The sequence below is a fragment of the Rhincodon typus genome, chromosome 14 (assembly GCF_021869965.1).
Source record: "Rhincodon typus isolate 14 chromosome 14, sRhiTyp1.1, whole genome shotgun sequence".
Classification (NCBI taxonomy): domain Eukaryota; kingdom Metazoa; phylum Chordata; class Chondrichthyes; order Orectolobiformes; family Rhincodontidae; genus Rhincodon; species Rhincodon typus.
The window spans coordinates 47197765-47225665 of NC_063345.1; the positions used below are offsets into that span (position 1 = coordinate 47197765).

The 27901-nt window shown below is 39.6% G+C and overlaps 1 protein-coding gene across 1 annotated transcript in view; it reads right to left on the reverse strand.

Annotated features, from left to right (window-relative positions):
• Nucleotides 1–338: 338 nt before the first annotated feature.
• phka1a (phosphorylase kinase, alpha 1a (muscle)) overlaps nt 339–27901 on the reverse strand; it is a 56173-nt gene continuing 28610 nt past the window's right edge. The window contains exons 9-17 of the mRNA XM_020519318.2: nt 26251–26380; nt 23142–23243; nt 17282–17388; nt 14353–14394; nt 11839–11886; nt 9683–9856; nt 9521–9574; nt 2811–3011; nt 339–1798 (exon numbers count right to left, since the gene is read on the reverse strand). Coding sequence (XP_020374907.2) covers nt 1625–1798; nt 2811–3011; nt 9521–9574; nt 9683–9856; nt 11839–11886; nt 14353–14394; nt 17282–17388; nt 23142–23243; nt 26251–26380 — 1032 coding nt within the window. The 3' untranslated portion in view covers nt 339–1624. The remainder of the gene's footprint in view (nt 1799–2810; nt 3012–9520; nt 9575–9682; nt 9857–11838; nt 11887–14352; nt 14395–17281; nt 17389–23141; nt 23244–26250; nt 26381–27901) is intronic.

Below are 27901 nucleotides of genomic sequence, written 5' to 3' on the forward strand. Positions count from 1 at the left end.
AAGAGGTGCAGGCTACGTGGATTGGCCACGCTAAATTGCCCAGCGTTCAGGGATGTGGAGCTTAGGGGGTTGGGTCAATGTGGACTTGTTGGGCCGAAAGGCCTATTTCCACACTGTAGGGATTCTATGATATCTGATCTTAATCCACACGTTCATTTGGTGGAGGTTGGCCCACAATTCCATGACGGAGGAAGTTCCAGTATTTGGACAGAGTTCCTCTGAAGGAATGATGGTTATATTTCCAAGTCTGGATGCTGAGTGGTGTGGAGGTATTGTCACAATACTTGTTTAAATAAAATAAAACAGCAAAATATTAGCATAACAAAATACATTTATAAACAACTTCGTTGAATTCATAGTTTTAATAAAAGCTTTTATAAACTAAACAGTGCAGGATTTTTGGTGAGGTTGGAAAAAATATTAAAGTGATGAGTGACTGATCTTTTCTCTCTTGTATCTGATACAGTTTAAGGCAATATCAGTGATCAGAGTATGACATTTCCATAAGCATCATTTAAAACATTAAACACGTAGTCTTAACTGCCAAACAATTTTATACCACTTACTTACAATGTTCATTTATACCTTGAAGTACCAGCCTCTACAAATTCTTGCATTACACATACAAAATTCCTATAATTGAGCAGCATAATGATTACAATAGCAAACCATACTAAAGTTCATCAGACTTAAATGCCCTGTGTTGAAATGATGAAGGCACATTAGTAGGTTAAATAGCTCAACTAAAAGCAAACTGTTAAGCAGGTTGCAAAATAGCAAACATATCATCAAAATAGATATCTATTTCTCTTCTTTATGATTTTTTTAAAACCAAAGTGTACTTTGAAAATTAATCTTCTTATAGAATACTCTAGATAAGACAGTAACATTACCTTGATCATCACTGTCAAAATGTAAATTTCTTTTTAAAAGATATAGAAAAGGAAATGCAAATCAAACACCAGGATATCTAAAATTTTGCTTCAGGATGAGAAAAACTATTTTAAAATTATTGAATCCTGAGGTTAGCTTCATTAACTCTGTAAAAGTAGTGTAAATCTTAATGTGTGTGCTGGATGTCATGCAATGAGAGACATCAGGATGGTCAGAAGAGGTGCTTGCACGCATCACTGAACTTATCATTTTGCTAACATAAATTAAGATGGCTTCAATAAAAAATATACTTTTCTCAACATATATCACAGTATTTTTAGTATTGTTTTTAAAAAGGAGTTTATACAGGGCTAGATACTTTAACCATAAGCTGCAATAAGTGGCTTTCCAGCCCAACAGTATGCAATAAATAACATGCTTTTAGCCACGTGTAAACATTTCCCTTATTCAATGACGCAATTTATCTGTACTTGCTGTTGTATTAAAAAGATATGTGTAAAATCATTTCAGATCTTGGCCGTTTTGTGTTAAAAGGAAACAGTAATGTGCGCTTGATTTAAGAACTTCATTTAGTAATTTCTTCTTGGCAGCTATAAATGATGCAACATGGACTTCACAGCTTTTGGATGAACAATGCTGGTAACATCCAAATTTAATGCTGCGCATTGTAGGCCTTGGACACAGCATTTGTGTACAGTCTTTTGATTTAGATTACATAAACGTCATCAGTTTACTGCATTGTGCACCCGCTATCAGGTAAGAATTCATCCACATATATGGCTACAGCCTTCAAAAGATAGGTCATGGAACCAAAGCGACCACTTGGAGCACTGTCATATAGCAACTTGCAAATTCCATTTGCAGGATCCTTTTCCAGCATGATATCATCAGCACCCAAAGCACTCTATTGATAAAGTGAGAAATACAATTATACAATTAGAACACTAATGAATAAAGTTAACTTCAAAACTAAGGCTCAAGGTGATTTTGAAGGTGTGTGGAAAATAGAAAACATGGGCTGGATGTAAATGAGGTCATTCCACCTCCCCCCTATCCCCCCAACACAAACACACGCATACACACAGTCATTAAAAGGTCAGCAAGGGAAAACAATTGTCCTGCAGACATGTAATGGCTAACCAGCCCCATTATTAAACTGGAGGCAGGAGTTTCCTTGTCAGGAACAGGAGATAGCTGCTGGTGAATCAGAAGCTGGCAGTACTCCACTGCTGACAGCACCAGTGGGACTGATGATCACAACTGCTATTATATTGGGATCTTCAAAAGGGTGTACCGCTGGATCCCATGAGAGGGGTAATTGCAGGGAAGTTGGGGGAGATACTAGCCAGGCAGAATGTGGAATGCTGAAAGCTGGGGATAAATGTGGGGACAAGGGTCTCTGATAGGAAACGGGATGTCCTTGGGAGGTATCATCAGACCTCCACCCACACTGTATGTGGTGACCCTTAAGGTTTGCAACCTGTCCTAGGATTTTCTCTGGTTAAATCCTGGTGGCAAAAAGGTGAGGCCTTTAAATAGGAATTAATTGCCCATTTAAAGATTTCACTGGCAGGCAGGCCATTAAAGGGCCCTTCTGCTGCCACAAGAACTGTGGTGAGGGCAGATAAATCCAGCTGGTCTGCCCACTATCTAAATTGCTCCTGCTTTCATTTCTGCCAGCAGTGGAGAGTTAAATTCAGCCACAGAGGCTCTACAACTTACTGTGCTCTCTGACAAATCTCCAAAGCTAGTCTACTTAGGGATTGTTGGAGATGAGGAAAAAAAACAGGAGCTGAGAACAGACATCATAAGGTGATCCCAATTCAAGTCCTCCCTCCAAACATTCTCGTCAGCCAACAGGAGGGTAGGGACAGGAAATGAGAAATGCATTTCTAAATATAAAAATGAAGTTTTACCTGTTCTTCAATAAATAAATTATTTGCCATGTGTGCAATGCGATCAACATAAATTATTTCACCAATAATTTGTACTTCTGTATCAGCCAGCATTGAGAGGACAAGGATAGTTTCCACAAGAAGCTGCCGATACTCTGGCTGTGGCACACTGTTCAGGAAAGTTTCTACCTGAACAGCAAATTTAATTTCACCGGGTGTCATCTATTCAGAAAGAAGAAAAATGCAGGTGAAATAAATCAAATGTTCATCACAGAATCTATTTAAAAGAAATACCAGATTTTTTTTTTGCTGATGTGATGGAAGGTTCATGAGGACAATGTAGATAATGTTGTTATGGATTTCCAAAAGACTTGAGTGGTTTTCTGCAGTGGTCAATAGAACGACCATTGCTTGTCTTGCTAATAGAGTCATGATTTATACTTTAACAAAACACAATTTCAACATTTGAAGGTGACACAAACTTTGATGAATTGTGAACTTCAAGGACAGTGATAGACTTCAAGAGGTCACAGACTGATAGAACAAACAAACACAAGGCTGATTAAACTTAATGCATAGGAGTGTGAAGAGATGTGTTTTGGAAGGTTAGGAAGCATGAGGAGAGGCAAGATAAACTGAAAAGTACAATTCTAAATCAGGTGCAGGAACAGAGATTGGGCATACATATGCATAAATTGCGAAAAGCAACAAAGTAGTTAAAAAGGCATTTAGCATCCTTGACTTTAAATTTGAGGTGTACAGGACAAAAGTCAAAACATTATTTTGAACCTTTACAAATCGCTGGTTCAGCCTCAATTGCATTACCGTGTCCAATTCAAGATACTGTGCTTTAGTAAGAAATTAAGAAAGCATCAAAAAGATTCAGAAAAAATTTACAAGTTTGGTTTGGGGTGAGGGACTTTAAATTTGAATAGATAGAAGAAGCTGTGCTGCTCTTATTAAACAAGAAGGTTTAGAGGAGAATCAAAAGACATTCAAAATTATGAAGTGTCTGGGCAGTGCAGAAAGAGGGAAAGGGCTCTCTTTGACAAAGGGGTTCAAGATTGGAGGTTTAGATTTAGATGATTGGCAAGAGAACTAATGGTAACATGAAGAAACTTTATTTATGCATATGCAGTCAGTGGTTAGAATCTGAAATACACTCCAGGCACATTCAATTTTGCTTTTCCAAAAGAGAATTGGACAATGACCTGAAGAGTTATCCTTTTTTTTAAAAAAAAGAAAAAGTGCGAGGTTATGGGAAAAAGGCAGGAGAGTGGGATTGGCAAAACTGCAAATATAGCCTGTGCATATTCAACAAGTCAAATGGCCTTTTTCTGTGTTATAACCATTCCATGATTCATACTGCAACTGAGAACCAAGCTGAATGCTGCAGAAAATATTATCAAGCTCTGCTGGGAAATGCTATGCAACATTGGACTTGTCACAGTAAAAATGTATGTTTCTTCCTAAACGTGGTGCACCATTTACGGCTGGCTAATTTTCTTGTTGGTTTCAGGGTGAAGATTCAGACAAGATCTGGAGAACCAGAGTCAATTTTGGCAACTTTTTTTCCCCTCAAAGTGTTCCCACATGCTAGGCTCTCTGCTATTGCGCATCGACCTAAGCTGTGTAGCAAGATTCCTTCAATCTCCAATGTTATCAGATATCATTAATTTTCTAGCCGCTGCAAAATTATTTGAAAATTTGTGCAAACTCAACAATTTTGAGTTTGATAAAATAAAGAATAGCAGATGCTGGAGATCTGTCCATAAAAATGACCTTGAGCTCCCAGGTGGTAGCCACTTAAACACATTACTGTGTTCCCACACCAACATTGCTGTTGTAGGCCTGCTGCAGCGTTCCAGAGAGCCTCAACTCAAGCTCAAAGAACAACAAAATAAAAGCCAAAAGAACTGCATATGTTGTAAATCAGAAACAAAAACAGAAATTGTTGGAAAAGCTCAGCAGGTCTAGCAGCATCTGAGGACGGGTCACCAGACCTGAAATGTTAACTCTGATGTCTCTTTTCAGAGGTTGCCAGACCTGCTGAGCTTTTACAGTAATTCATGTTTTTGTCTCAAAGAACACATCTCATTTTCCATTTGGGAACCCTGCAGCCTCCAGGACTCAACATTAAGTCCGTTAACTTTAAAGCCTGATAATGTCCTTCCATGTTTTTTTACCCATTCCACATTCTGGTCCTGTCATGACATGGGTTGCTTTCAGCAAAGCCAAAGCATTCTCACCCACTCTTAGTCCTTTATCACCTATTCAGTTTCTCTTTTGTGCTGGCTTACTGTCGATAATCTGACGGTCTGCCTGTCCCTTTCACATCTCCCTCTCTCTGGAGTATGTCCCCACCTTTCCCCTGCCCCACATCCCAAACCCAATCTTCACCGTACTTAGTACTTCTTTCCTAGCTGCTAACACTTAGAGTCATAGAGATGCCCCCACCCTGGGGAAAAGACCCTGTATATTCACACTATCCATGCCCCTCATGATTTTATAAACCTCTATAAGGTCACCTCTCAGCCTCTGAAATGCCAGGGAAAATACCCCCAGCCTATTCAGCCTCTCCCTATAGCTCAAACCCTCCAGCCCTGGCAACATCCTTGTAAACCTTTTCTGAAACCTTTCACGTTTTACAACGTCCTTCCTATAGCAGGGAGATGCACACAGAGAATTGCACACAGTATTCCAAAAGTGGCTTATCCAAATGTCCTGTACAGCCTCAACATGACCCCCCAACTCCTATATTCAATGTAATGACCAATAAAGCCAAGCATACCAAACGCCTGCTTCCTATCTACCTGCGACTCCACTTTGAAGGAACTATGACCCTGCACTCCATAGAACATAGAACCCAAGGTCTCTTTGTTCAGTAACACTCCCCAAGACCTTACCATTAAGTGTATTAGTCCTGCCCTGATTTGCTTTTCCAAATGGTAAACTCCATCTGCCACTTCTCAGCCCACTGGCCCATCTGATCAAGACCCCGTTTGTTCTCCGAGGTAACTTTCTTCGCTGTCCACTACATTTCTAATTTTCATGTCATCTGCAAACTTACTAACCATGCCTCCTATCTTCACATCCAAATCATTTATATAAATGACAAAAAGCAGTGGACCCAGCAGCGATCCTTGTGGCATACCGCTGGTCACAGGTTTCCAGTCTGAAAAGCAACCAACCATCACCACCCTCTGTCTTCTACTTTCGAGCCAGTTCTATATCCAAAAAGCTAGTTCTCCCTGTATTCCATGTGATCTAACTTTGTTAATCACTCTATCATGAGGAAAATTATCAAACACCTTACTGAAGTCCATATAGATCACATCCACCGCTCTGCCCTCATCAATCCTCTTTCTAACTTTTTCAAAAAACCCTATCAAGTTAGTGAGACATGATTTCCCACACACAAAGCCATATTGGCTATCCCTGATCAGTCCTTGCCTTTCAAAATACATGTAAATCCTGTCCCTCAGGATTCCCTCCAACAACTTGCTCACCAGTCTATAGTTCCCTGGCTTTTCCTTACCACTTTTGTAAATATGGCACCACATTAGCCAACCTCCAGTCTTCCAGCATCTCACTTATGGCTATCCATGACACAAATATCTCAGCAAAGGGCCCAGCAATCACTTCCCTAGCTTCCCACAGGCTTCTAGGGTACATCTGATCAGGACCTGTGGATTTATTTATCTTTATGCATTTTAAGCCATCCAGCACCACCTCCTCTGTAATATGGACACTTTTCCAGATGTTGCTATTTATTTCCCCAAGTTCTCTATCTTCCATATCCTTCTCCACAGTAAACACTGAAGTAAAATACTTGTTTAGTATCTCCCTCATCTCCTGTTGTTCCACACCAAGGGGGCCTTGCTGATTTTTAAGGGGCCCTATTTTCTCTCTAGTTACCCTTTTGTCCTTAATGTATTTGTAGAATCCCTTTGGATTCTTCTTAAGGCTATTTACCAAAGCTAGCTCATGTCCCTTTTTTTCCCCTCTTAAATATACTCCTACTGCCTTTATACTCTTCTAGGGATTCACTTGATCTCTGCTGTCTATACCTAACATATGCTTTCTTCTTTTTCTTGACCAAACCTCAATTTCTCTAGTGATCCAGCATTCCCTGCAACCACCAGCCTTGTCCTTCACCCTAACAGGAACATACTGTCTATGGACCCTCCTTATGTCATTTTTGAAGGCTTCCCATTTTCCAGCCATCCCTTTACCCGCAAACATCTGCAACCACCACCCCACCCCGCCATCCCCCCACTCCCCCACTCCCCCACTCCCCCAATCAACTTTTGAAAATTCTTGCTTAATACTGTCAAAATTGGCCTTCCTCCAATTTAGAACTTTAACTTTTAGATCTGGTCTATCCTTTTCCATCACTATTTTAAAACTGACAGAATTATGGTCGCTGGCCCTAAAGTGCTCCCCCATGACACCTCAAGAAATAAGGCTGGGCAGGTGACAAAGAGTAGGTCAAGTTTTGCACCTTCTCTAGTAGTTAAAGCCACATGCTGAATCAGAAATTTTTTTTTGTACACACTTATATTCATCTCCATCCAAGCCTTTAACACTACGGCAGTTCCAGTCTGTATTTGGAAAGTTAAAATCCCCTACAATAACCACCCCATTATTCTTGCAGATAACTAAGATCTCCTTACAAATTTGTTTCTCAGTTTCCCACCGACTACTGGAGTGTCTATAGTACAATCCCAATAAGGTGATCATCCCTTTCTTATTTCTCAGTTCTGCCCAAATAACCTCCTTGGATGTATTCTCAGGAATATCCCCTAACAGACTTGAAACACTAATTCTGCTTTCTCCTCACAAATGCTAGATCTGCTGTTTTTCTCCATCACTTTCCATTTTTGTAACTTTAAGCTTGAACTGGTCTATTACTTCTTCAAACCATTAGAGGGGGATTGGTGGGAATGCAGCAGGCCACAGTGAGGTGGCAGCCTTCATATGATGTGTTGATAATGTGCAGACATGAGGAGCAGAACAGCCACATTCAATGGGGTGCTATTTTATGACCTGATTAATGAATAGATTTGACTACAGCAATGACCCATTTGTAAGCATAAAGAGTTTGGATATTTTGGCCAAAAGTTAGGGGTTGACATATCGAAAAAATTTTTGAAAAATTAATCTATTTTTGGCCAAAAGCTAGGGGTCACTTTCTACACAAGATCAACCATTACTTTAAAGTATACATGTTTATAAAGGTAATCATCTCAGTACCATACCCACTCTTGAATGTAAATTCCATATTCACTATAATTTTTGAGCAGCCTCAACACAATTACTTTAAGATGGTCATTTTTGGACTACTAACAATTTAAACTGAATCAGTGGTAGACTTTATTCAATTTAAAGGACAGCTGACTTTCTCCATTCTAGTATTGCAAGTTTCAGACAAATGAAGTCTCACAGTTCACTTTCAGTTTATGATATCAACAGCCCATTTGTCTGACTACATTTAAAGATAACACGTATCCCTACTTAATTACGTTGGAATAGATAACATGTTCAGTCTAAGCCCAGGCCGGTCCGGGAGATGAATCCTGGTGGTAGGTCCCAGGCCGGAGGCCAACACGAGGAGGCAGCTAGGCCTCGAGTTCTGAAGCTGGTAGGTACGGACTCAGTGAGAAGGACTGTAATTTTGTGTACTTCTTAAAGATATGTTTATTCTTAATCCACACGTTGAGTATTTTGAGCACTCTTTAAAAAAACCTTATTTTCCTATGCTAGACTAATTTGCTGTTACTCTTTCAATTCTGTAATGAACACTTACGAATCTGTACCTAGGCATCCTGTACCTAAGATGGCACCAAAGCAGTGACATTACAAACTTTTCACTACACTCATTTGAGTGCATGTGACAATAAAGGCTATTTTATTCTATTCTATGTTTGTTTGGCTCATGTGTGAAACTTGCAAAATACAAAACCACAGCACAAAACTGCCCATATTGACAAATATTGATGGCATTAAACTATCATGAAATTGAATGGAAGCTTGAGGAACAATATCTCAACTTTTGATTAGACACATTTCATTCTTCTCAATTTAATGCAGAGTTCAACAGTTCCAAATCAGAACCATAACTTTCTTTTCCGGACAGTAGCTATTGGTGATGCCCAGAAGTTGCCATTTGCCACGTCTACACACCTATCTTTTCTTGCCCCTTTACAATCTTGCATCATCATCGCTTCTATCATTTAATCTCTCCCATCTTACATCTTATCACAGATGTTCCCATTTGTTCTTTTCTCCCCTCCTCCCTTCCCCGACTCTTAAAGCCTGTAATTAATTTTAAATTAATTTTGCTTTTTTGTGTGCAAATGGTAAGCATTAACTGGAGTTTCACTTGCACTCCTATAAAGGGACATCTGCACTACCTGCAATAGCGTAAAACCAATGTTTATGGAAGTAAGGAATGGAATAAAACAGCTTCACCTTCCAAACATTTTCCAAAGCTGACGAAAATTCATCAACCGAAATGATAACTTTGCTTCTATCTCTCTCTACAGTTGATGAGTTTTTTTTTCGCGTTTTTGTTTTCAGACTAAATTGGCATGTTTGGATAGTATTGGAAGGGTGATGCAAGTTACAAATGTGATGCAGTAATGAGACTTTTTTCAAGCACAGAACTAGAATAGATCATTGAGACAAACTAAACTATTGAAGGCTAATACAAAACAGATGTGATTTACCTCTTCCGTTGTAGTCGATTGGAGAACATTACCTTCAAAAGCCAATCCTCGACACTGCATAGAACAGATCCGTTATGACAGATTTTCTCTTTTCAAAATTGACTTTAGAAAACAAATTTTTGAAAAAAGGAGCTTGACTGAAGCACTGATAAGTACACTGACCTTCTGTAAAATTTTCCAGACTCGCTGATAAAAACCAACAGGGACTCTGTTGAGTGCTCCATCAATGCGCCTTCGCCGCAGCCATTGTCCAAAGCGTGCATCAATGAAATCACTGTCCTCCAACGGAACAGTGGCGAAAGTCTCAGGCACACTGGAGAATTGCTTACTTGCCAGCTGTAATTTACAGAGAATTTTGTAATGTGCTTACAATGAATGTTCCAGTGTATATTAAGGTAAAGCAAAGCGATTTAAACTGCTCAATGCTCCAGCTTCCATCATCACACATACATTAGACTGCTCACAGTAATCAGAAGCCAAAGGCAGACATAACCAAAATTATGACTTAGCCAAAATTATGACATAACCATCATCCTATGATAATTAAAAGTATTCATAGAAATGGCAAGTTTAATTATGCATTGCAAAAAGTACTGTAATCTGCTAAGTCATACGAATATTTTATGCATTTATAAAAATGAAATGGTTACCAAAATGCCTCCCATCTTACACCATGATAAAATTCATGATATTTGTCAATCCCTATGAATGGCAGCATATCAAAACAGTCTATGGAGCACTGCATGCTACTGGTGAAAAGTAACCTTGAAATTGAGTCTTCATTATTTGTCAATGATAACATTTATTGTGCATTTTATATACTTAGCTTGCATTGTTCAATTTTCTAGAAGCAGTCATTTTTTTTGTACTTTCATGATCCCTTTCCACTGTAAAAGGGGCTCATATTCTGTAAAATTGCTGGTATTGATCAAAAAGAACGAACATAAAAAGCACTTCCTTCAAAACTCCCTAACCATAGAACATCCCTAGGAAGGGTAGGGTCTGGTTCGGAAGGAAACAGGCTGTGAAAAGTGTCATTTATAACATTGACTTAAAATGGCCACAGGTATTACCCCGTCACCCAGAGTTTGGTCAAGTTTCATGAAACTAATGTGGATTAGAAAATAGATGCCCTGAAAGTAACAATTTTCCTAAAAAGGAAACTAAACCAGTTCTCCCCAGAGGCATGAAAAATCTTCCATTTCCTATCTGACTTACATCTTCATGAGAATCATTTAGCAGATGAAACCATCACCTACATCCAGCCTGAATATTGAACTCAGCAGATAAGAGATACAAACAAGTTGCTATTTCAAGAAGGACTCCCTTCAGAAGACCAGAAATTTGAAACGAAGAATGCAATCATGAACACAAGTGGACTCTCTGTCCATCAAAAATAAAGGTGCCCAGTTCCCACAATAACAACAGGGAGAGGCATCCAGGAGCTGAGGACATTAAATATAAACACTAGCTTTACAATTAGTGATGCCCAAAAAAAGGCAACCAACCAACTCCATTTTATTGGAGTGTGTGCATGTCTGTCTGTCTGTGTGCGCGTGCACGCCTGCCTGTCTGTGTGTGGTGATTTCCATGTTGGCTGCATTATTTACCTGTATTTGAACAGAGAAAGGTATGGCCGTGTGCTAAAATGTACTTTAACTTTTATTGCAACCAACGCAGGAGTTGAAAAGATTCACCCCTCCTTTACCTGGTTGTAACAAAGTCATGAGGTCCACTTATTGTAGTAGAATTAAAATTTGCTATGTACATACTGTATCTTGTACTTTATGCCAGTACTGCTACCTGCACATTGAGATAATGGGATCTTGTGTTGATATACAATGTCCCCGGGGCTGCTTGCTCCTTAGCTTTAAGTAAGGATTTTCAATACCTTGTGTACTTATTTATATTTGTACATAGTAGGTTCTCAAATACAGCTGTAGTGGTGTCTAAAATCTCTCTTTTCACATGTTTATTTTAGACTGATGTCTTCTGTCTTACTGATGTCTGATTCAGTTACATCATCATTATTATTTGTATGAATCTCATTATATCACAGAAACCATCTAAAATTACTTGCACAGAAACATTTACAAGCAACAGACCATGCTCAATTGTCAATGTGAATTTCCACCTCAGGTCCTACAACACTTTTTAATACTCTTTTTGATTTGAGGTAAGGCATGCAGACATCGAAGACTAGACAGTTAATACACAATGATTCTGACCCAGATTGAAAAGACGCAATTGAGCAACAAATTAATTACCAAAAGTATTAATAAACATTATACAATATTGTTAACGTTAATAGTTATTACCTCTTGCATTTCACCAATCATAATTTCAGATGTCATCTGGGATTCCGTCTACAAGGATGAGAAACAACACATGTTAAAGAACACAATAGAATATGTAAAATAATTTTGCTGTTTTCTGGCCTGTCAAAGCAAATTGAAAAGTTAGTGACTTCAAATGTTCAAGATATGAAAATTAAGAGGAAAGTGGTCAGTTGTTTTTTGTGATTTCATGCAAAAAGCAAAATTAAAATCCATGGTTAAAAATGTCATTAGAACAGAAATACCTATAAACCTGCAAGTGAGTAGGTTCCTGTTAGGATTATATCAGGCCTCACTCGAAACACTGATTTATTTTTCTTTATGCTGAACAATCTTTACTGCATATTTATTATTTTCTATTTATTTCGGATTTCAACTCTTCTTTTTGTCTCTGCATGGCAACAATTTAATCAGAAGGTCAAGTTATGAATTGAAGTTCTGTTAGAATAATTTATTGCGTTTACCAAAAAAGGAAAATAATTAGCTTGCATTCATATAGCATCTTTTGCATCGTCAGGGTATTCCAAAACACTTCACAACTAATAATGTACTTTTGAAGTATGGTCATCGCTGTAATGCAGGTAAATATAGTCATCAAAATTTATGTACAAAATTCCATAAATAACAATAAAATAAATGAGAGTGGGCTAAGATTTTAGGACACAATGGGGACAAGCATAGAGCTAGGAGCATGTGGTAATGTGCACCATTGACCAGCACCATCCTGCCTCTCGATTATTTTCAAAAAGGCAGGACTGGCAGGAAATGCAGTAATAGGGTTAACCTCCTGAAAGTATTACGTAGCCAATTAAGCACCCTCAAAAGCCTCTTAAAATTTCATTGTCAGATATCGTGAGGGGGTACCAGCATTCCAGGAAGGTGGAGAGAGCTTCATAACCTATCTAGTTTCAACCGCAGTCACAGGCCACTGTGAGAGAGAAAGGGTGTGTGTGTGCGCGTGCCTGAGAGAGAGTGAGGGAGAGAGAGAGTTCATTTTTTAAAAATTAACAGGCTGAGGGTGTCACTGACTAGGCCAGCATTTATTGGTCATTCCTAATTGCCCACAAGGTAGTTCAGAGTAAACCATATTGCTGTGGGTGTGGAGTCACATGTAGGCCAGACCAGGTAAGGATGCCACTTTCCTTCCCTAAAGGACATTTGGGAACTAAATGGGTTTTCCCAACAATCGACAATGGATTCACGGTCATCATTAGATTCATAATTCCAGATATTTTATTGAATTCAAATTCCACCATTTGCCTTTGCAGGATTTGAATCTGGGTCCCCAGAATGTTATCTAGGTCTCTGGATTACCAGCCTAGCGATAATACCCCTAGACCATTGCCTCCCCTCCACTTACAGTGCTCATCCAAGTACTGTTTAAAGGTTGTGAGGTTTCCAGGATTTGAACCTAGGTCCCCAGAACGTCATGTGTCTCTGGATTAACAGTCCAGTGGTAGTACCACTGGGCCGTCACCTCTCCTGTGTGTGTGTGCGCGTGCGCACATGTGGGGGGGGGGGGAAGAGAGAGCACACAAGGCAGGGGGGAAGAGAGCGGGTTGGGGGGGGGGGGGGGAAAAGAGTGTGCGTGAGAGCGTGCGAGAGAGAGAGAGAGCAGGCACACGAGAGTGAGTGTGCGTGGGTCTGTGTGCGTCTGAGAGACTCCACTGTTAAGGGCTCTCTCGCCTACCTGATAAAGACGCTGCTGCTTCTTCCATGCATCTGCTATTAGCCATCTTACTTGATAAGACCGTTCTCTAACCAAAATTTGCCAATTTAGGGACAGGTGCTGCCAGTGATTGTTTGTCCAACTGTTTGGACCTGAGCCCTATTTGATCGTGACATTGGGATCCTGAAGCCAGCAAAGCTCTGTCCCAGTTTGCGTTGCTGGTTGAGGGGTACATATTGGCCTGAATATCAACCTCCCTGATTATGATCCTTCAAGTGGTCTTTTACATCTATCAGAGATGGAAGAAACAAAGACAGAGAAAATAGTAGGAGTAGGCCACTCAGCTATTCAAACCTGCTCAACTATTCATTATGATCATAGTTGATCAATGCAATCTCTATGTTAGTCCTGCAATCCCAGGAATCAGTCTGGTAAATTTTTGCTGCACTTCCTCTATAGCAAGAGCACCCTTCTTCAGATAAGCATGAAGGAAAGTTATTTTGTTGCACTCTGATGAACAAGTTGGTGATACTTACGGTGAAAAATTCTGTTAAATAGGAGAGAGAAGGATTAAATATAGGATGCGTGCAATCAGATAAAAGTGCAACCAAATCATTGCATGCAACAATTACATGTCTTGTAACAGAGAACACTGTACTTGTGATGCACTACTGTCTTAATTAAAAACTTTAAACCGACGGTTAAGTTGCATCTTCAAAGCAATGCACAGTGTTTAATGCTCTGTGGAGAAGTAGTTAGGTGTTGAGGCAGGTAAAAAAAAAAGTTTAAAGTTGTGGAAGCTATAGTTCCAGCTACAAACATGTCACCTCCTTATTCGTTACACCAGCAGAAAATCTACGTGAATCCATCTACAAATAGGGAAAAAAATACCAGATATTTAGTGACATGAAATTTACACGTTGAGTGAGAGACTTTCAAGGTGCAATATTACTTTATAAAATGGCAGAATCATTGCTATCTCAATTCTACTGCTACCAAACTGCCAAAACATTTACATATCATGTGTTTCCCACATCAACTCATGACATTTTACTCTTTCCTCACATAAATAAGGATACAGCACATAATATTATTGTCCTGTGATATAAATCACTGTCTTCCTGTGAATAACCTCGAATCTTCCGGGTAGAAATCAAATGCTAGGTGTTGTCAAGGCAAGTGAAATTAAAGTCAATCATAGTCAATAACCAAAACTGTGCTTCCAATGCACAACAAGTTCTGTTGGGATATTGCTTAGATCTATTGGACAAAAATTAAATTGCGATTTAATAACAGAACCAATAACTGAATGGTAACAATGAATGATTTTACATTAATTCCCCACCCCTTGGAATATTGCATATACTAAAATTCAGTGTTTTTAAAGAAGAAAATGTCCCCAATTTCATCTATCACCCAAGATTGTGACCCAGATTGTAAATCAAACAGCACACTCCACTCATCATGTTTACCAGCTATTCACATGCTTTGGACAGCTTCAGTAGACCAAGTTACTGCAGTTAGAAATTCATTTCAGCATAGCGTCATCTACAGGAAACCTGGAAGCTGAGTGAAACTTTAACTTCAAGGAATGGGCCGGTTTGCGAAGTGATAAGTTGATTAAAGAAACAAATTGGCACTACACTGGAAAGCCATTTTCAGCCTACGAACTTTTATATTTAACTGCATCATATTCAGTTGTATGCTAGAAACCCACTTGGGAAAGGCATATTGCCAACTTAAAAACAGGTTAGGTGATTAACAGTTTTTTTTTTTAAAAATTGAGATTTTCAAATATAACCGTGGTTGAATGGGTTTCTCAACTTTGCTGCAACTTGTCATTGAATTCTAGGAACAGCACAGCAGCAACTAAAGGGGCTGAACAAATAACAGACAAGAAATCCTGTAAGTAATGAAATCTCACATCTTCCATCCATGCCTAAGTGAAAGTCTTTTGCTCACAATACCTGTGAGTTCACTTTCACTCCTGTGGAGGTGATATCTATTGCTTGAGGAGATTTTCACCACACGTTCTCCAAGTTGGAGGTTTGTCCATTTGATTTCCACTTTACATTTGTCATATACAACATTACCTTCAGGCCCCTTCCAGGGACACACAACAGACGTACAGAAATTCTCAGTCAGCCACCCACAAATGCATCACACCGGTGACAAATGTCACGTTTGCCAGGGCAGTTAATTTCAAACTCTTTCACAATGATGATGCAAGCCAGCATGAACCAATGCTCAGGTTCGAGGTGCTTACTCATTTCTACGGCTGAAGGACAACATTGAATGCACACACCAACAATCAAGTTACTCCTAGATCACCTAGAAATGTTCATCAATCACAGAAGTTTCCACCCTGTCAAGGTCATGACTCTGTCCTGTCTGAAACCACAAAAAAAAAGAATGCTGGTGCAAGATTTCCAGGGAGCATGATATGTATTTTTCCAAGCAAACCCTCCATGAACTCTTCACACTCAGAATGCACTTACTGGCTAGCTGCTTGAAAACGAGGACCATCTACCTAAAAGATGGCTGATGACACTTATGCACCTAAATAATGAGGCCCAGAAGCACGACAGTTAAAGACAGCTACCAAGTATATCAAATACTGAACAAATAATTAGGATGTGGAAGATGTACTTGGTGGATCTAGAGACATCCTTCAATATACACCAGCCATGCTCCCAAGAACGAGGACTGCTGCCTTTTACACAACATAGTGCAGGAGTGCCAAAGGCTCCTCATTCGACTTGCATTCCTGTGACAAAATCTACACAGCTGTCAGCCCTTGAAAACCTATTATTGGTCACCTGTGTGAAATTTCTTTGTGAGCTGCCAATCGCAAAGTCTAGCAAATATCTCTTTTGGGAGGGAGAAGATATATAGCACAATATCTTCTCAGAGCAGAAGAAAGAATGTTATATAAACATTACACCAACAGTCTAAAACAATGCTCTCTAGGATGGCACCCTAATGGCTCATCTGGTAGCCACATGCTGATTACACTCTATTATCCACCTTTTCCCACAAGCCAAACCAATCTTGCCGTCCACAACCACCTATTACCTAGCTTTCAGTCCTATCTCACCAGTCATCACAAATGGGGGAGATTGACGATTTTTTTTTACTATAACTCAATATCATACAGAAAATTAACATTGGTCAACATTGTGCGGTAATAAATCTTTGTTCTTTCTCGTCCAAACAACTTCACTGGATATTTAACGGGTATATATTTGAATGCAGAGTCTCTCTGAAAAATACTGGCCTGGTGAAGCTTGTAATAGACTACAGGAACTTTCAGATGCTACTTCTAACTTCACATGTGTGGAAGTTGTATGATACCACTCGACTTCTCCACAACAAACAGGACGCACTGATAGCTGTTAGCACAAAATCTGGGCAAATGATTCATGCTAAGGATAACTCCAAAGGTTTTGCCTAGTCTCCGGAGCCACATAGTACCCATTTTTCAGTGTAACTGGCAAAAAAAAAATCACATTTGCTTGGCACAAACAAGCAAGTGATAGGAGCAGAAACTACACCAAGCACCCTTGTGAATTTTTAAACCTCCCTGCCCAGAAGGGCCAATACAGTGCACCCCAATTGCAAATGGTAAATTAAACAACCGGGGTGAATCTTATCTGTTTGACAATGGAAAATTAACATCTTTATCTTTTAACAGCATTTAGAAATGCTTATGTATACATATATGCAGTATGTACATCAGATAAATGAGCTGCTCACCTGCTTCATTTCAACCTTCAACTTGCTAATTCCAGCTCTTTCACTTTTTGTAGCCCCTGTGTGATCTACGTCATGAATGGAAATATGTTTCCAAGTAGAATGATCACCTATAGATAGTCAAATGAAATGGTCACAGTTAAAACAGCGATATAAATTGTACATATTAGATTAACAGTTGCATCTAAAAATAGGTTACAACTCAACTTCAATCTGAATTACAGGAAATAAGACAAGGTTTTAAAAAATTATACTAGTCCAGGACCACAGAGGTTCAAGAGGGCAGCTCATTGACATCTTTTCCAGGACAATTCAGGATGGGCAATAAATCATGGCCTTGCCAGAGACACTCATATCCTTTCAATGAATTTTAAGAAGTCTCACTGAGGCATGAAGGTGAAATATAAACAAAATAAATACTTATTCACATACATGGATTTCATTCTTAAGATATTTCAAATAACACAAGACAATAGACTGCTGAACAGTAGAGTATGATTTGATGTGCGAAGTTGCTCCTCAAGACAAAATGACTAATAGACATTGAGACAGTTTAAATTGCCCTAAAGTTATCACTGCACTAATATAAACATTTAATTGTTCATTTTAAATTGGGTAACAATTCTTTATACAATGCCAAGGCAATATTACCCAAATACAGTAGGCAAATCCTACCACTGGAAATTAAACTTTCATAATAAGTCACACTGCAGCATTTAATCTTTCAAGGCAAAAAATGAACAAAAAATTTCCAGTTCATCCCTAAATATAACCTAGTTAAACCATCTTCCTGACCTCTCCAACTTTCAAAAGTTTTCATTTCCTTGATGTTTTCTTCACTTCATAACCAGGATGAAGCAGATAAGTACCCTTAAAGGTGCCTGCTAGTTTATAAACACCAACACATGTTATGATGTAGACTAATATTTACACATATTTTAAGCTCATTTAAGTTTGGATTTATAGATTAGTCATATATGGGTTTTTGTGTGTCTGAAGAGTTTAAAGATCAACTTGTAGGTACTTATATAACTGTGGTGATTTCTTTAAAACAGTTTGAGACAGTTAACTTTCAGAGCCAATGGGTTTTGTGTACACATTAGGAGGGTTTACAGCCATGCCAGGTTAAATAAAAACTGTGCATCAGGTTTCTGTCAGAATATTATGGAGTGTTTTAAGCTTCAGGAAAATGACCATAACTTGGAAGAAAAAAAATGTATTTTTGATTTTCCATTTAAGGCAGTTCAGATGTCCTTGGATGAAGTTAGATGTAATTAGCAGCTCTCCTAAGAGAAGACAGTAAAAACTGATTACCTAGAGGAGGAGGTTTGGTGATACTCCCTGACCGGAAGTGTTTGGATAAAACCCTGAAGAAAGCATTTGAAGCAGAGAATATTTAAAGTCAAATGTACGAAAGCTCCAGTAAAAAGCTAATTGATTTCCCAGTCTGGAAGAATGATGTCACAGTTAACTTGAACCTATCAAGTTGTTATAACAAGCTTTTTCTCTGGTGTGGGTATAAGGATTCTTTTGGGTACTGTTAAGGTGTGTTTAGGATCTGTAAAGGAGTATTCTGGAAATTTTTTCATTCATTCACAGGATTGTGGGTGTCACTGGTTAGACCAGCATTTATTGCCCATCCTTAGTTGCCCAGAGGGCAGTTAAGAGTCAACCACATTGCTGTGGGTCTGGAGTCACACGTAGGCTAAACCAGGTAATGATAGCAGTTTCCTTCCCTAATGGACATTAGCAAAAGATAACAATGGTTTCATGGTCATCATTAGCTTTTTAATACCAGATTTTTATTGAATTCAAATTCCACCATCTGCCATGGCAGAAGTTGAACCTGGATTCCCAGAACATTTCCTGGGTCTCTGAATTAATAGTCCAGCAATAATACCACTAGCTATCGTCTCTGCTTTAATTAGTGAGATTTATTTCTACTACACATTTACAAATCTCTAAAGATGTATTTTATGTATAACGTTTGGTCTATTTGATTTTATCTTAATTTCTTTTGGTTAATTATCTTCTGTGCTATTGTTAAAATCAAATCCACAACATTGCATAGTTATGTTTCAGTGAGAGATTACCTTGTTAAAACTAAAACGAAATATGATCTATTTAGCCAGATTTCAATCTGGGATCAGACTTGTCCAGTAATAGCATCAGCAGGGCGGGTTACAAATTTCATGCATAACAAAAGAAAAAAACTCTCAAAATGATCATGCAGCCTGAAATTTAACTTAAATCATCTACCAAAGCACAAAAAAAAAACTACCCCAACTTTGGAAATTTTTTCTAACAGAACCATATTCTCAATTACATACAAATATGTGGACACTAAAAAGCTTTTCATATTGCAATGTATTTCTGAAAGGAAGACACTTACTTCCTGCAACACAATTATTTTTATTAAACCACCTACCCTCTTAAAACTCTTATTCATATGCGCCAATGAGCTGTATATAATGGTGTTGATTGATTCCCATCTATTTCTGTCTTGTATCTCAGTTTCGTTTACATATTTGTAAATACACTTTGTCAGCAGCTATTGTTGCCATGATCAGACTTTGTACAGCTTTTATCCCCCTGTAGATTCCATTATTTACCTGCTTTGCAATCATTATATGAGACATTCAAGGAATAAAATCAATGCACGATGTCCATCTTTGCTCACAGACTTTCTATGAATGGACACCTTTCCTTCCTTTGATGTACACTTTCATTGATCACTGTTCAACCATTTGATTTTAGAAGAGTTATGACAAGCAAATGAAAGCTGTTTGAGCTTGTTTGGGACGGCTGTATTGGACCACCATAATTCAAATTCCTGTCAGATTCAAGACAGAGGGAAAAGTTTTAAAAGTCCATGTTCAAATTTGCCTTAGGCTTATTTCCCCATCAATGACCTCTTCTGTTTACAAGCAGAGAATATTATTTGAGAGACACAGGTTGTTGCAAGGCTATTTGTCCTATGACTTCAATATTCCATTTTTACTCCCAAAAGTGGTGTGAAATCTTCCGCTTTCATGGATGGTGAGCTTGGAAGCAGGAAGGGTGAGGTGGCATAACTGAATCCCATACTCTAGAATTAATTCTGAGCAGGAAAACACTTGGTCAATATTCCCACACCACTGCTAATTGACGCTCGTAAATGACCAATTAATGACTACTTGAGGGCCTCATCTCACTGCTGGTGTGGCCAGCTTATCACCTCTAGGGAGGCCCCTTCAATCAGGGGCACCTAACAGCTGATTGAGGGACTGGACAGCAGGAAAGCAAGGTGGTGATGGGGACGAAAGTTATGGAACCACTGAGAGACACCCAGTGCTCTTTTTGCCATTACCTCTGCAGCTGTCTCCTGGTCAACCTCACCACATCACTTAGCTGTGGCCCAGTTCATTCCACATTGATTTATTTATTTATTGTCAAATGTACCAAAAGACAGCAAAAAGCTTTGTTTACGAGCGGTACAGGCAGATTGTAGTAAGCAAAGCACGTACAGATCAAAAAGACTTAGACAGAGGCATACAGGTTACATCGCACAGGGCATGCGTTAGGCAAGATCAACGTTAGCAAAATCAGCATTATTTGAGGCTAGAGAGTCCATTCATTCATCGGTCTGATAATGGTCGGGAAGAAGCTGTTCCTGAACCTGCTCATGCATGCGTTCAGGCTTCTGTATCTTCTGCCTGATGGAAGAGGTTGTAGGAGGTCATTACCAGGGTGTGATGGGTCTTTCATGATGTTGGCAGCCTTTTCACAGCAGTGTAAATGGAGTCCATGGATGGAAGGTTGGCTTCCATGATGGTCTGGGCTGTGCATACCACCTTCTGTAGTTTCTTACAGTCCTGGGCAGAGCAGCTGCCATACCAGGTCATTATGTACCCAAGCAACATGCTTTCAATGGTGCATCTGTAGAAGTTGGCAAGGGACCTTATGGACATGCCAAATTCCTGAGATGTCCAAGGAAGAAGAGGCATTGTTCTGCCTTCTTGACTGTCGCATCCACATGGGAAGTCCAGGACAGGTCGTCGGTTATCGCCACTCCGAGGAACTTGATGCTCTTCATCCTCTCAACCTCAGTTCCGTTGATGTAGATGGCGGTGTGTTCTCCTCCTTTCTTTTTGAAGTGAACGATCAGTTCTTTATTTTTGCCAATGTTGAGTGACTGATTGTTTTCATTGCACCATGTCACCAAGCCCGCTATCTCCCTTCTGTAGTTTGACTCGTAGTTGTTAGATACCCATCCCGCTACGGTGGTGTTGTCAGTGAACTTGTAGTTGGCGTTCATTCAGAATTTGGCAACACAGTCGAAGGTGAAAAGGGAGTAGAGCAGGGGGCTGAGGACAGGGAGGTGGGGGCTCCAGCGTTGAGTGTTATTGTGGAGGTGGTGCAGTTGCCTATCCTCAATGATTGCAGCCCGTAGGTCAGAAAGCCAAGGATCCAATTGCAGAGGGCGAAGCTGAAACCAAGGTCACAGAGATTTGAAATCACTCTGGAGGGGATAATGGTGTTGAAGGTGGAGCTGTAGTCAATGAGCAGGAGGCTGACATAGGTGTCTTTGATGTCCAGATGTTTCAGGGATGAGTGCAGGCCTTGGGATTCGGCATCCTCTGTGGATCTGTTATATCAGTAGGCAAACTGTAGGTGATCGCAGGCAGGTTGGCGGACTGGAGTTGATGTGGGCCATGACCAGCCTCTCAAAGCACTTAATGATTTTTGAAGACAGAGCCACTGGGTGGTAGTCATTAAGGCATGCTGCATATGTTTTCTTAGGTACAGGGATGATGGTGGTCTTCTTGAAGTAGGTGGGGACTTTGGCTTGTAGGAGAGAGAGGATGAAGTTGTCGGTGAATACCTCTGCCAATTGGTCCGCACAGGACCTGAGTGTTTGGCTGGGGACACGGTCCAAGCCTATCATTTTACTCGGGTTGACTTCCAGGAAGACCGATCTGACGTCTGAAGCGGTGACTTCAGTAGGACCTTATCTGACCAGCCACTGCTTCCCCAGAGCACGAGCTGTCAGCTGGATTGGCTGAAAGGCTCACCACATGCCTCACCATTGGCTTGTGATTGATAGACCTTCCTGAAAAGAGGTAACGTGGATCCCTCACTGGTTCTCTACCTGACACACGAAGTGACTGAAGCTTGAATAAGATTCTGCCATTGTCTCTCCAACCATGTCCACATTTTCACCCTTTTACTACAGGACTGAATTCACTAAAGGATTCTCCATCATTGAGCTTCTGATTGTTAACTGAAACAGCAAATACAATGTAGCTATGCTGAAGTAACCTATTTACACAGACAGAATCTAAACCCTTAATAATTCTGAAGACCTCAATGTATTCCCTGGAAATCAGTACTTCTCCTTAATAAAAAGTTCCATCTCTCTCCAAGACTGGAAAGATAATTAAACCAGTTAGAAAACAACTGGCCCTTCTCTGAAACTGTTCCAGAGCCTTACATACTGAGGGGATCGAAACCAGCTGCTAATTCAATATAAGATCTCATCAAGACTTTACAAAGCCAAGGCTTATATTTTTGCTTTTATACTTTGTAATGTCCTTACAATTAAACATATCACATATGTTTGATCTTGGACACTGGCGAGTACAGAAGGTATCTGAAATTTTGACACTTAACCAAATCAAACTCATTTTTTTTTCCTGAATATCTGAATTAATGTTCAAAATGATGAAAAAGTCAAATTATGTCATAAACCATTTTATAAAATACTCTCCACTAAGAGATGACATTCCTATGCATTAAATCATACTTTGATCTGTATAATTCATCAGTAATATAACCATGTCCACATTTTTGTAAAAGATTAAATAAAATTTTAGAAAACAACCATTTTTCTCGACTTTAAATTCCTTTCCACTCAGAATATGGTGCAGAAGAGTCTTCAAATGAGAAGGTCTCATCGAAATTAAATATTCAGTTGCTTCTTCGCCTACAGAAAGTTTAAAAAATTATGGCAAAGATTATTGCAATTAAAAATATCAAATATTACACCACAAGTCACTGAACATTATGTAGTGTCTTTAATGTATAAGTTATACTAAATTTGAAGATGTAATTCTTGTCACATCGTAAAAACATGTGCACAGACATCAGAGAGGATGCAAAAAGGCCAAAGGTTGACTTTTCGTATAGAAGAATTTAAGCTATGAGAAACCACTCAAGAAGCTTAAACTCTATGTCTGGAAAATGGAAGGTTATAGATGCAAGCTGACAAAAACCGAGGGCAGGATTTTGTCTTTCAGGTCAGGATCCTGGCTGTTCCAAGCAAATGGAGGTCACATTCTTGAACTATGTGGAGAACAGCTTTTTGGAAGTAGTTTTACCTAATTGGTAAATCAACAGCCAGAGGATGGGTTTGTCAACCAATTAAGGACAGTGCTGGGGCTTTCACAGTTGAGATACAAGGTCCTCTTGCGGCACAGTGGTAGTGTCCCTATTTCTCGACTGGGAGGCCCAGGTTCAAGTCCCACCTGCTCCAGAGGTGCGTAATAACAACTCTGTGCCTGCAAAAATAGTAGACTCGCCAACTTTAAGGGCATTTAAATGGTCATTGGATAAACATATGGATGATAATGGAATAGTTTAGGTTAGATGGGCTTCAGATTGGTTTCACAGGTCGGCGCAACATTGAGGGCCGAAGGGCCTGCACTGCGCTGTAATGTTCTAATGTTCTATGAACAGGTTGATTAGCAAAACAGGTCAAAGAGAAGATAATTAGAAGTCCCCTGACATTAAAGGGAATGAAATTTGTTCAGAAAGGGAAAGAGTGTGCTTCCATGTTGCAAGCATCATTTCTTCAACATTTTAAATTTTCAACTGAAATTCAACTCGTGGTTAGGGAGTGCAGACAGATCCAAGCTTCTGACATTGCTAGCAGCTTGTCTGTACAGGAGAGGTGAAGAAATACAAAGGAGGAGTGATAGTGATTTGGGATTCATGAGTTAGGGAGACACACAGACATTTCTGTGGCTGTCAGTATGAATCCAGTATGGTATATTGCCTTCCTTTGTTAAGGATGTTAGAGTGGATGAAGGACATTCTTCTGCGCGAGGATGAATGGCCAGCGACTGTGGTCCACGTTGGTCCCAATGTTTGGGCATGAAGAGGGATGAGGTCCTGCATTCAGAATTTAGGGAGCTAGGTAGAAAGTTAGTAAGCATGACAGCAAATGTAGTGATCTCCAATTACTCCTAATACCACATACAGGGGAGCACAGAAATTGGAAGGGGCAAATGATTGTTTGGCTGGAAAGATCGTGCCGAAGGAAGGGCTTTATACTCCTGGGGCACTGGGACTGGCTCTGGGGAAGGTGGGTTGCACCTGAACGAAGCTGGGACCGAGTTCCTTATGAGGTATTTTGTTAGTGTTGTTGTGGGGGGGCCTTTAAATTAACTTGGCAGGGGCATGGTAACCAAGGGAAAATAGTAGAGGAGAATATCAGGGTTCACAAAATACTTGTGTGTACGGCTGGCACTAGTGTAGAAAATAACAAGTTAATAGTGAAGCTGGCGTAAAGGAGAAAGAAAAGAAGTCCAAAACAATGTTAACTTGCATGCATTTAAATGCATGGAGTGTAGTGAATAGGTTGGGGAGCGTCAAAAACATTTCCACGTGGACATTTGACATTGTGGTGATGATATAGAACTGGAAAGGCAAGATTATGTTAATTATTCCCGAGTATAAATTATACAGGAAAGTCAGAAAAGGAAAGGAAAGGAAAGGAGGTGGGGTAGCAGTATTGGTTAATGAGTACTTTGCAGTGGAGAAAGACAATGTCTTCAAGGGGTTGAAGGATGAAACAATTTAATGAGAGCTAGGGAATAAAAAGGGCACAATTAAATTGATCTGTATAGTCTATAGATAGTCAACAAGTGGAAAGGATGTAAAGGAACAAACCTTCAGAGAAATTATAGAGAAAGCCAACACTAAACAGTAGTTACAATGAGGAAGTTCATTTACCAAAATTGAGACTTGGATACTGGTAGTGTAAGGGGAAGCAAGGGGCATCTGTTCCTGGACTATGTTCAGGAGCTTTTCCTACAGCATTAGGTGTCAAGGCCAACAAGAATGCATTGTTGGAGCTGGTTCTTGGAAATAAGATGGGCCAATTTGATTAAGTGCCAGTGGGGGAGCATTTAGGAGACAGTGATCATTATATCGTGAGGATCAGGATAGTGGCGCAGAATGTAATGGAACAGTCCAGTGTACAAAAAAAAGTCAATTGGCAGAAAGCTGACTTCAAATGGTGCAAGAACAGAACTGGACAGGGTTGACTGGAACATGAGGCTGGCAGGGTTGACAAGACCACGTTATGCTATTTTCTATATTTTCTTGAACATTAGAAACTAGCAACTCATTGATAGACTAGTTTGAATAGAAAAGACATGTAAAGGGACTACAGACCTGACAATAACATCCTTCAGCTCACAGGGCAGTCAAGTTGTTGCAGTTGTGAAGGACGTAAGAAATAAACAAAATTTGGGCATTATCCTATACTCCTAACATCATTTCACTGAGCCTAGGATTCTTAGTAAAAAAAAAACTAAAACATGGACGTTTGAAACTACATTTTTTTAAATCTAGAATTTAATATAATTGGAGGCTCTTCAGTCCAATCTGTTTTTGGAGAAGGAAGAAATATTAACTGAAATGAATCCAGTCTTTGCCGATGGAAGCACTTAAAAACAATTATGCAAACCTTCCAATATAGTAATGGTACCTACAAGTACTGAGACAACATTATTTAGTTGGACAACAAGGAAAAGCTGTCCACAGTTGGAAAAATCTAAAGACACCTATAAATTATTTCCCTCTGTGCCCAGTGTTTTCTTGGATAAACTCTCAACATAGCAAATCAAGGTTTGATTGTAATACTTTCAGTAGGCACGTTCCACCATCTTGAGTCAGAGTTTGTGGATGTTTCTAAGAAGCTTTACCTGAACACTTGAGAGAATTGGCCAGCTCGGTTGCCATGACCTGAATAATTAATCCAATACGCAGTCGGAACATTTCGGTAAACAGACTGGGTTCTGTCTTTATGTACATTGCAAGGTAAACCACGATTTCCTATCAAAACAAAGATTTATAAATATATAGCAGCTAATTTACTGTACGAATAAAGTTTGAACAGAATTTTACTGCATTGAAATACGTACTATATTCAGCCCTCTTCTGTCTGTGCTATGTGAAAGAACTACCCATTCAGTCCCACTCCCCTGCTCTTTCCCTAGACACCTATAATTTTCTTTAAACCTTTCAAGTATTTACCAATCCCCTTTTGAAAAGTTCATATTGAAGATCTAGTTCCTTCCTACTTTTGGACAGTACCTTCTTGATCAACGTAACTCAATGCATATTTTTTCAATTCTCATCTCGCCCCTGGATCTATTACTAAACTTAAATGTTACAAATTCTGGTGCCAGTGGAAACAGTTTCTCCTCATTGAGTCAATCAAAATTATTCATGATTTGAATGCTTCAAGTAAATCTCCCTAACACTTTGTCTGAAAGATAGCAATCCTAGATTCTCTAAAACTTGCTGTACGAATATATCGTACCGTGGGTCCAGTCCAAAGCAACAACGTTGCTTTGTGCTATGGAGTAGCTATATATATGGTTATAAAAACTTGAGATAACAATCACACAAGTGGACCAAAAAAATAAGGAAAGACCGACCACTGGGCATAAGAAAAATGGATTATCCTCTTCAGCCATTCTGCTAGGCATTTCTGATGGTCCATGACAACATTAAAAATTGCATGGCACCAGTAATTGCTATACATAGTACACCCCAGCAACACCACAATGCATACGAGGAAACTTAAAAAAAAAAGTTGTTAACACCATCACCCTGCTTCAAAATTTCTGTTTCAGCATCCATTCAATTCTGATTTGTTTCCATCTTCAGGCAACTCATCTTATTTGAAATCAGACTTGAAATGTCAATGTTAGCCTGGGAATCAATTCAGTAATATATCATGGATTACACACATCAATATTCACAATGAGATATCTTTAGCAGTAGATTAACAAGTAACATCAAGTATCAGAACAATCCTGGTATTTTGAGATAAAGGTGTAGAGCTGGATGAACACAGCAGGCCAAGCAGCATCAGAGGAGCAGGAAAGCTGACATTTCGGTTCTGGACCTTTCTTCATAAATAGGGGAGGGGAAGGGGATTCTCAAATAAATAGAGAGACAGGGGGAGGTGGATGGAAGATGGATAAAGGAGCAGATTGGTGGAGAGGAGACAGACAGGTCAAAGAGGTGGGGATGGAGCTAGTAAAGGTGAGTGTAGGTGGGGAGGTAGGGTGGGGATAGGTCAGTCCAGGGAGGGCGGACAGGTCAAGGAGGCGGGATGAGGCTGGTAGGTAGGGGGGGGGGGTGGGGTTGGGGTTTGAGTTGGAAGGAGCGGATGAGCTGGGCTGGTTTTGGGATGTGGTCGGGGGAGGGGAGATTTTGAAGCTTGTGAAGTCCACATTGATACTATTGGGCTGCAGGGTTCCCAAGCGAAATATGAGGTGCTGATCCTGCAACCTTCGGGTGGCATTGTTGTGGCACTGGAGGAGGCCCAGGATGGACATGTTG